This window comes from Lactuca saligna, chromosome 5, assembly GCF_052625555.1.
Source record: "Lactuca saligna cultivar CGN05327 chromosome 5, ASM5262555v1, whole genome shotgun sequence".
Lineage (NCBI taxonomy): Eukaryota > Viridiplantae > Streptophyta > Magnoliopsida > Asterales > Asteraceae > Lactuca > Lactuca saligna.
Window position 1 is genome coordinate 200,600,657 of NC_136421.1, and position 11,674 is coordinate 200,612,330.

Below are 11,674 nucleotides of genomic sequence, written 5' to 3' on the forward strand. Positions count from 1 at the left end.
AAACTACCACATACCATACACATAACATATAACACAAACTTTGGGACTCCACCCAGCTGCATCGGGACGAACCCGACATCGGGCTCCTGCCTAGCATCACGCTTACCCCGACATCAGACCACATCTAGCATTGGGCCTCGCCCGACATCGGGCTTGCCCCGACACACACAAACAGTATATCATAAGCACATAAAATAAGCATGTAACATAAATCGCTTGCCCCGGCATCGGACCGAAGCCCGGAACACATAACACATAACATATAAGCTAACATACATCGGGCTTGCCCCAACATCGGACCGAAGCCCAAAACACATAACACATAACATATAAGCTAACATACATCGGGCTTGCCCCGACATCGGACCGAAGCCCAAAACATGTAACACATAACATATAAGCTAACATACATCGAGCTTGCCTCGACATCGGACTGATGCCCAGAACACATAACACATAACATGCATGAATCACAAAGACATCAAGCATACATAAACACTTCTCGAGACCTCCCCCGCATTGGACCCAAGTCCGGAAACATATAATCTACATTGGGGTAACCCTGACATCCAACCAAAGTCCGATATATGCTAACATACATAAATGAGCCGACATTGGTTCCTTCGACCCGTTCCTATTGGAGGAAAACTTACCTCACATTGCTGAAGTCCCGTGGACAAAACCCTAGCTGTCGGATGATAGATTCACGAATCTGTCAATATCAAAATAACACCCAATTAATAATTAGGTCCCAACACATATTTATAAGTCCATGCTTAGGGTAAAAGACTAATTTACCCCTAACTTAGCTTGATTCAATCCCAAGGCGCAAACCAAAGGCCTAAAAGTCTAATAATCAACCAAGGCCAAACATATGGCGCAATTTTCCGAATTGGGCCCAAACCTCTACATGGTCTTACCTTAAGGCCCAACCATTTATTCTTGATCCAATACTTGGCATTCTGATGGTCCAATATCTCATGATCATTATGGCCCAATTATGGCCCATATATATCCCGATTTTCTAAATTGGGCCCAAACCCTCACATGGGCCTTACCCGAAAGCCCGACAAATTATTCTAGTCCATATGTGTAACAATCCAAAAATACATGCCAAAAATTTTGTTTAAAAACATCACTAAAACCATAATATCCAAATATCATATAAGAAAAATGTAAGTCGTGTGTCTCAAAATGTCATAAAATATGTCTCTCATCAACTGTTGTTAAAATCATATCAAAATATTAGAGTCTAATTCCCAAGCTAAAACTATGGTGTGTGCCATGCCATCAACCCGAGCCCTTCCCCTTACTAGCTGAAGTATCTGAAATTGTAAGCACGAAGCTTAGTGAGATCCCCCAAACTACCACATACCATGCAATAACAAATAAAGAACATACTGCCCACTGCATCGGACCGAAGTCCGGAACTGACTAGGGCCTCGCCCTTTGCATCAGACCGAAGTCCGGAACTGACTTGGGCCTTGCCCATTGCATCGGACCAAAGTCCGAAACTAACTAGGGCATTGCCTACTGCATCAGACCGAAGTTCGGAACTGACTAAACATAGCATAACATAATCATAACATATAACAATAACACATATATTGCATACTGCATCGGACCGCAGCCCGGAACACATAACACATAGACATGCCTGAATCACAAAGACATCAAGCATACTGAACTACTGCTATCTAAATGGACCGACATTGTGGCCATAGACCCGTTCCTCCCGAAAGGAAACTCACCTCATAAGGTTGACTATTGAAATGCTGATCGGGAACTGTCTGACTGCTGCTCCGGTAACTCCCCGGCTAAAATTCCCATAAAGATGCTTAATCAAACACTGTCTTAGGGTAAAATAACCATTTTAACCCTGGTCAAAGTCAATATCCTGGTCAAAGTCAACTTCCAGTTGACCTGACTCGTCCAGTTGGGCCGCCAACTCGTCGAGTCCCCATCCTTTCTTTTATCCTTCTATTCGACTCTACTCGTCGAGTTTAGCAAAGACTCAACGAGTTCCCCTTCTATAATGACATCTAGTCAAACTTCATCTGACTCGCTGAGTTGTATGAACAACTTGTCGAGTCCTCCTTCATTATATGAACACGTCTAGACTATGATTCGCCGAGTTGTATGAACAACTCGTCGAGTCTGTTCTTGTGGGTAAAGAGATTGCCTTGGACCCGCTGAGTGTGTTCTAACACTCGTCGAGTCCCATGTTTTCCAGATTATAGCTATGTCTCAATACATCAAATCACTCCTCTGGACTTGTCTAAATCCTTGCTATCAGTCAGCTGGTGTAACACCAGCAGATCTGGGCTAGTCACTTTAGAGACAATGAACGTCAAAAATGACTATTTGATAGAACATTATTAAGAATAAGTAATCTTAACCAAGTTATAGTATATGTCACAAATGTTATGTACATATAAAAAATGCCAAAATCCGAGTTATAACGAAGAAGTTATGACCCGTCGAAGTTTTCGGCAAAACCGGTGCGACACCGGGAGTCGTAAAAAAATGTATTTACGACAAAATACTTTCTAGTCTTAGCGATCTAGACGAAAGTCATAGTATATGTTAAAATGAGTGCCTTCATAAATAGAACGTCCAAATCTGACTTCGTATGAGGAAGTTATGATTTTTCTAAGATTTAACATAGCAGTGCACAACCCGAAATTCGAATTTTAGATTGGTTAATTTTCAGCCAAAATAATCTAAACGAGAAATAAAGATATCATTAATAGGAGTTAAACGATAAAAATACATATGAAAATGGAGCTCATATGTGAAAGATATGGACGAAGCTTAGTCTTTACTCTTCGAGTTCGGCGAATTCGATACAGTTTTGTAATTCCAAGATAAAATGAGAATTAGCCAACGGTGTCTAAATGAAAGTTGTATTACTCATAAATACCAACACATGGATATAAATAACGTTGAAAATGAAGCTCATATGCAAAAGATATGGACGAAGCTTAGTCTCTACTTTTCGAGCGCAACGAATTCGAATACAGTTTTATAAATCTGAGATACAATGAGAATTAGCCGACGGGGTCTAAATGAAAGTTGTAGTACTCGTAAATACCAACGCGTGAATATGAATAACGTAGAGAATGGAGCTCGTACATGGAAGATCCGGACGAAGCTTAGAGACTACTCTACAATAAAATCTCTATAAATAAAGGATGAATCCTTCATATTTTCTTTACACCATAACCTCTCTTTCTCTCTCTAACTTCTCTCTAGCCTCCTTAACCCCTCCCATGTATAGGGAACCTCGCTAGCATGAGAAGGAAGCCTCAGAGCGCCTGTAGGCTCCGAGAAGAAAAACTTTCGGCTCGGAAACGCTGCTCCAGCGAAGCCCGATTTTTTAATAAAAACCCGCTGTAAGTGAGATACGCCTACACTATTTCTAATATAGCTTTTATTTAAATATAGTAATGTTATTAGGACCTTATAATAATAATAATAATAATAATTATAATAATAATAATAATAATAATAATAATAATAATAATAATAATAATAATAATAATAATAAAATAATAATAATAGTAATAATAATAATACTAATAATAGTAATAATAATAATAATAATAGTAATAATAATAATAATAATAATAATAATAATAATAATAATAATAATTAGTCACGGTAAATATTAGACAAAAATCTAGTGGTAATAATACTAGGTTTTATCGAAGGAAATTATATTGTTAAGAAGCGAAGCGCTGTCTGAGTTTGGAATCATCATTTTAACAAGTGAGTGCATAGTTACTTTCATCTTACACATAGATATGAAGTATTTTATATAAATTATGTGCCATGTGTGCATATTGTCTTGATACTTGTTGTCTATGCTGGATGAATGATTTTATACATGTTTTAAATGATTTAAACTATATATTTATTTTATATCTACAAATATACTGGGATAAAATATGGGTAGATGAAATAGTTGATGTGTGATGAAATAAAACGATGAGAGATAGGTTATGATAGGAAGGTGATGATAATTAGGTGAGAATAGATAGGTGATGATGAATCGGTGATGTAGGATGAAAGATACTATAACCTTGTCCGATAATTTGGAGATGTAGTCATATACCAGAGTATAGATGACGACCACAGACTATTATAGACAACCCCGTGAAAACACCAGCAGTCTCATAACCTGTAGGTGATGAATTACGAGTTCAGGCGATGTTGTAACTACGTATTCATGCGATGATACTCTAACCCCTTACTATGAATTACGAGTTCAAGCGATGTTGTAACTACGTATTCATGCGATGATACCCTAACCCTTGTTGGGCACGCATTGATGGAGTAATCCCTGAAACAATAATGTCTATGCGATGTAGGAAATGATCCTTAGGGAGAGTCCTTAGGAACAAACATATAAAGAAATGCGATGTAAGGAGATGAGAGGTAAATATGATGTTGGAGACGATGGAGATTGGACTTGAAACCCATAATGTTGCTTAAATAGGGTGCAAACCCCAAATCATAGGGTTTCGCATAGACTGGCCTACTCGTCGAGTCAGACGCAGACTCGGCGAGTAGATCACTTAAAACCCACGTCCACTCCTCGCATCTAATCGACGAGTTAGGGATGCTACTCGTCGAGTTACATTTATAAAAATGATATAAATAGATTTAGTACGTACCAGGAATGGGGCGTTACAATATGCTTGTTCTTGGATGACCCATTATTAGCCCAATTACCAAAACCCAATAGGAAGGCCCAACTTAAGGCCCAAACAAGATTAGGGTTTTCACATAAAATGACGATTAGGGTTAAGTATTTCTTACTTCACCCATTAAGGACTTAATCCATTAAGTCCATCAAGCTAGTAGGTCAATCATATAGTGTGGTCGGGCTTAATACATAATCCCAATCTGGTAATCCAAAATGTGGGTCCCGACAGTCCAAAACCCATATATCCAAAATTAGGGTTTTCTAAACCCTAATTAGGGTTTCCAACCCAATAATAGCCCAATAGGCCTAAAACTAAGTCTTTAGATCAATTAGGGTTTCATTAGGCCCACTAGGGTTTCATTAGTCGGGTACTACCCGCTACCACCTCGGGTAGTAGTCATCAACGGCGGCTCACAGCGGCGCCCAGCACCTCACGGTGGTGGTTATGGTTCTATTCCATTTTGTCCAAACATCCCAAAAGCAACTAAGCACAAGCAAAAACACACCGCCGCCCAACAAGGCGGCTGGTGGCGGCAGCTACCCCCTCATGGTGGTGGTTATGAGTTTTCTTTTCATTGTTCTGTCACGATTACAATATTTACAATGAAATTACCAAATAATACACACACACACACACTAAGAAAACACACACATAACTACTCTTATGGTGGCCAGCGGTGGAACATGGTGGCAGCCACCACCTCACGGTGGTGGTGGTGGCCTTCTTGGTTTTCCAGCCACACAAACCCAACCCTACATCACTAAAATAACACTTTCCAACACTCTATGCCTGGATCAGTAACACAGCCACCCACCTAGTGGCGTATGTAGCGGCGATGGCACGAGATGGTGGCAACAACGGCAGTTTGACGGCGGCAGGGGAGCATTCACGGCGACAGCCACCATGGTTGGCTGCCATGATGGTCTTCTTGCGTTTTTCTACCAACATCTTACCCACACACACGGCTTGCAATCGGTACACACAATCAAAACACACAATATAACACGAAGAACCACACACGATTGGGTTATCCTTGGTGTGGCGTTGACAACCGAGACACAACAGAAACCACCGTAGGGAACGACGACAGCGGTGGACTTCAGCTAGTTGCGATCGGAGAAGAAACGGGAGGAGGATTGGTGGCAGCGGCACGGGTTTGCGTCTTCACCAATGGACGACAACAAGCATTCATGACCTACGGTTCTGACGACCACTGAGTTGGCATCAAATGATGCTCATCGTCACTGTTGGTAGTCGCACCGATGGTTGGCATCACCAGTTCCGGCTTCACGGTGGCCAGGAGGCTGCAACGACTGGAAGGGAGTAGGATGGTTTGCGTCTTCACCGATGGACGACAACAAGCATTCATGACCTACGGTTCTGACGACCACTGAGTTGGCATCAAACGATGCTCATCGTCACTGTTGGTAGTCGCACCGATGGTTGGCATCACCAGTTCCGGCTTCACGGTGGCTAGGAGGCTGCAGCGACTGGAAGGGAGCAGGATGCATAAGGGTGGCGACTGTTGGACTTCTGGCGATGGCGGTTGCACTTCATCTGTTAGGGTTAGGGTTCTGTAGGGTTTATACAACTGTCACAATGAAAATTATTGCCATAATGGTAGAAATAGTCGTTCCCCATAAACATCTTTGCAAACTAAGGCCCCTAATTTACTCTTCATACCCCTGCTCCCATAATTATTTTCATATTAAGTCCAAAAGTTACCAGACAGCCCCTCCTCTACAAATTATTCTAAAATGAAATCCATATGTTACCATTCAACCCATTAGCCTCCAAAAATCTCTTCAAATTAAGTCCCAATAATTTACCATGTAGTCCCTACCTTCGTTCATATTTACGAAACCAATCCGAAACTTACACTTTTAACCCCCGACTTCTAAAATTGTGACAGTTAGCTCCTCGAGACCAACACCTTGTTACATAATTATTGATTTTAGGGCTACAATCCATTCATTAATTTGTTTCTTTATTTATTTAATAAACGGGATGTTACATAATATTTTTTAGAAATTAAGTTGTTAACTAATTTTTTATGTGGCAAATATCCATGGGGAAGGATAATTTGGGATCAATTGTACAAACAACTGCATACTGTATTTAATAAGGTTGAGAAACTTATACATCCAGAAGAGGAGATTATGGGGTGTTTTTGTGTTGGTTACTGGAGACGTTGATCACCTGGAAATCGATTTATGTAGATGGTAAAACCGGTCCATGGGCTTTACGTTATCGAAAACGACTAGCAATTTTTTTTTTGGAGTATAAGAACAAAGATAATTCAAACATCGTATTTGTAATACCACCTAAAGACACATCCTTTATTTAGTTTATGTATTTTTTAGTTGTTTGTTGATTTTAATTGCATTTTATATTTGATAAAACTAAAAGGTATACATATTATAGAAGCAAAATTTAAACATTTTATAAAAGAAAAACTTATACATTATATAAAACCAAAACTTATGCTAAAAGAAAAACCACATGTTACACGTAAAAAAAGCCTAGGTAATTATATTCTATTCTGGAACCATGGACTGGAACCATACTCCGGAATTCTGGAGATATCTCCGGAACAAAGTGTTCCAGAGAATGTGATTATTTTTCAGAAAAAAAGTCATTTATGTCAAAAATGTCATTTATAAAGGCTAGATTACTCAACTTCCCTGGTTTTAAACATTAGATGCATGATTTTATTTATGGATCCACTAGAATTCGAATTCTAGTTTTAGATTATGTTTTAAATATGATTTCAATGGGTTTAAATCCAATTCATGATATTAAGCTCATATATTGGATTGAATGAAAGTTTTCAGTGTTTTAATGGAGTTTTAAGTTCAAAATTGACAAAACACCCATAAATCCATTTTATTTTAGAAATGAATCATGTTATTAAGTTCTCAATGTGTTTATGAATGGGTAAATGCCAATGTGGCCCAACCATCTTTCTAGTTATGGTTTAAATGTTTTTTATTGTTTTTTTTCGCACTTGAGAGAAACCAAGTTTTACTTTACCGGCTACATTGGTATAGCTACCTGTTTTAACAGGTAGACCATACACGTCATAAGCATAGTCAGCAAGTGAGTACACCTTGAGTCAACTCTGAGTTAACTCGTGTACATGTCACTGAGTTGTGACCGGTTCCTTGCTTGGGGCCTAAAGGTCATTGTGGACCCATCAGTCAATAAAAGGAATGACTTATTCGATGAAACCGTAAATCTTGAATACCTTTTCCACTAAAGGTTACCAAAAATCTGACATAACCTCGATACTTCGCTTTCACGTGAGTCAAGATGACGACCCCACCACCATGTTCACCGGATTCGATATCTATAAATTCATGAGACTGTCTCAACTTCGGCGATTTGTATACAATTTATTGTGATTGAGGAGCAGAAATTGCAGAGCAGAAAATGGAACCCATCAGAAAAAAGAAATGGGTCGAGATTTGGTGTTAAGCAGGGTTGAGTCACTCGTATTACATCATCGGATTGAGCGCACTGAGAAAAAGGTGACTTCATTGACTATATTGGTGATCGGACTTATGATTGTGACTTTTGGTTTTATGGTGGATAAGTTTCTTCGTATCGTGAACCCCTGATATTTTGGTGCTTATTTTGGTGGTTCGTGGTGTTTGTGTTGATTAGGTATGGATGCATGTCTTCTTTTGGTAGTATAATGCTTTGTATTAGGGTTTATGTGTTTGTTTTGTCAAAGGTGATTGAAGACATGTCTATGAACAGACAATTTTGTATAAAGTAACTTTGTAACCGGGGTTATTTAATGGAATAATAGTAGTTAATGGAAATTACAATTAATTAGTGTGAAAGAGGGTAATTTTGTCATTTCACAATTTACCCTAACATATACTCATGTTTCAGACACATATAGGGACACACTAAGCTTTTTTTTTGCTCTCATATTCTTCTAACCATTCAAATGACCTCTCTGAAATGAAGGGTTCGAGGAAATCAGTTGAATGCTCGTGTGGATGTGATGCAATATTATGAACGTCAATTACTAAATACAACCCTGATCGACTCTTTTATGCTTGCCCCAAAAAGGTAAATGTCAATTGCATATTCGTTAACTGTTGACCTAGATTTTGATAATTTTTTCCTGGGTTTGGCAATTTAATCCATAACAAATAATAACTTCTATTGAAGGGGCCTCGTGATGGTTTCATATGTTGGGCAAATGAAGTGAAGAGTACGAACACGACTAGTGACACAACTTTGATTACAAATTTAGTTCAGGCAAATAAGAAGCTTCAATATGATGTTAGAAAGATGAACTTATGGTTATTTCTAAGTTGGGTTGTTTTTTTGTTGTATTAGTCTACAAGTTGTAATGGATGTGCAATGAGATTATGGTTTCCTTTCATGTTTACCAATGTATTTGTAATGGGTATGTAATGGATTTGTAATCCCTTTCATATTAAATAAATGAAAACGCCCTGCTATTGTGTGTCATCGTTTTGTTTATGTTGGTAGTGTACATAAAATAACATTCAACAAACACATACCACAAAAAACTACTACGAACACACACAACATAAAACACTTACACCCATGATTGTGCATTACATTCAAACATGCAAATAACAATAAATGTATGGTACCACACATAGTCTTTCTCTTCACCAACATAGTACTACATGAAACAAACTTAAATAACCCATCAAACAACCAACATAGTCTTAACACACTATGAAATAACAGTTATCTCTATTCAATATTCATTGGATTGTCACCTGAATTTCCTTCTCCATTTTTTCCTTCAACCCTTTTAGCTAATTTTTTTATTTATAATACTCTTCGATTGCTTCCGTTTACGTGCAACTATTGTTTTTGAACCACTTCCTTCCTCTTTATCGCCACCTTTAGTAGTTGATCTCTTTCTCTTCACCTTGAGTTTTTTGGGCTTCTCAACTTTAGGACATGTAACCTTGTTGTGACCAACTTGTTTACACACACTACATAGAATTTTCTTCATAACCTTTGATACAATGTGTCTAGTAGTCTTTTCTCCTGGGTCCTTCCTTCTATTGACATTAGGCCTGCCTAGCATTTTCCTTTTCAAAGGTGGCAATGGTGGTATGAAATCAGTAGTTGGCCACATATTGCTGCCATTCATCCCTCTCAAAGGATACTTATAATCCTTTCCATAACAAGCTCCAAAGAACATTGGATCCCCATAACTTCCAACATCTATGTTTAGGTAACTAATAGTTGCAGCTGAGTGCACACACGCATATCTATTTAGTTGCCAAACTCTACAAGAACATGTCTTCTTGTCTAAGTCAACGACATAAGACTCTATTAAGTTTCTTGTCTCAAACTGATTCAAACCAGTTGGTAAAACCTGTCAATATCTAATAACATTATCTAAAAGTTAGTCTAAGTTTAGTATTTTCTATGATGTTAAGAAACTCAAACTAAGTTTACATTTGATCTTTTTTCAATTGATTCAGTAAGGATGTAAGGATGTAATTGCTGGACATGGTTTAAAATTTGGACATGAACTGCCTTTCATGCTCAAATGAAACTGCCTTTCCATAACATACAATCTAATCTCTTCAATCATTATGATGATTGGTTTTTTCCTTTCATCTCTTATGACATTTTTAAAGCTCTCCGACAACCCATTCTCTATAGCATCACACATCTTTCCCACCTGAAAAAAAGCTCTACACCATGATTGTTGGTTCTTTTCTGTTAGATATTTAAAGGCTGAAGGATTGAGAAGTTGTATTTCCTTCATTGCTGCATTGTGTAAAGGCTCATTAGATGCCTTGCATGCATTCCAAAACATCTTCTCATACATTACTCTAGGGAATATTTTCCGAAAGTTGGCAACAAAATGCCTTGTAAACTGTCTGTGTTCAACACTAGGCAAAATCTCCTTCACAGCTTCCAATAGTCCCTCCACATTAAGACTTGAATTGGTAAAATAGGATAGACAAAGTTCATTAATAAATAGAATACAACTAAGAAACATACCTTATGATGATCTGACATCAATGCAATTCCAAAACCATTGCCATTCCTAAGTCATCTTTTAAATTTTACAAAACCATTTCCAATTCTCTTTGCTTTCAACACAAACAACTGCCCATGCAATTGGGAATATATGATTATTAGCATCCCTTCCAACTACACTTATTAACTCTCCAGTACATATCCCCTTAAGGAAACAACCATCCAGGTTAATTACTCTTCTGCAACTGCCCCTCCACCCTTGCTTTAGTCCCTCAAAACATACATAAAACTTACTAAAATAAAATTTCCCATCTTGCATATTATTGACATCCATTTTCATAGTTGATCCTGGGTTTGATCTTCTTATCTCCTCACCATATGACCAAAGCTTTGAATAGTGCTCAACCAATGTGCCTTCAATTAGCTCAATAACATGTTTTTTTGTTCTCCTGCACTGACCCATATTTACATCTATACCAAAAGCCTATTTCACCTATTCCCTAAGCACCCTAACACTTATTTTTGTTTTTGTAAGAACTCAGTTGTAAAATGGATACCGATCCAAGCATAGATAACAATTGACCCAAGTTTGAAATTTATAGCACAATTATGCTCATCTATAAGGGACTTAATCTGGAAAGAGTTTTCTTCACTCATCCTTGAAGCATAGAGCCTAAACTTACACTGCCTAGAACAACATTTAACTAAAAGTATTCTACTGCCATTTTTTTTTGTAGCACAACTGATACCCATTTGCAACAACATAAGTATATAACATAAGATTTAACTATTTTGGACTATGAAATTACATTTCTAACACAGGTTTTTGTTTTTTCCAATGCACATTTTCATTTTATGTAGTAACCTCTTCAAGATTTACCTCATTTTCTTCCATTTGAAGATATGGATCCTCATTAGGTGGACTATTTGGGGTTGACTGCACTTTTGGGCATAGCTTGCTC

The 11,674-nt window shown here is 37.9% G+C and overlaps 1 protein-coding gene across 1 annotated transcript; it reads right to left on the reverse strand.

Moving 5' to 3' along the window:
• Nucleotides 1-9,519: 9,519 nt before the first annotated feature.
• Nucleotides 9,520-11,175, reverse strand: LOC145046138 (uncharacterized). Its single transcript, XM_078994442.1, has 4 exons — nucleotides 10,808-11,175; nucleotides 10,298-10,669; nucleotides 10,179-10,185; nucleotides 9,520-10,095 (listed from the first exon to the last, which is right to left on the reverse strand). Exons 1-4 carry the CDS (start codon nucleotides 11,173-11,175, stop codon nucleotides 9,520-9,522), a joined length of 1,323 nt encoding a protein of 440 aa, XP_078850568.1.
• Between the last annotated feature and the right edge of the window lie 499 nt (nucleotides 11,176-11,674).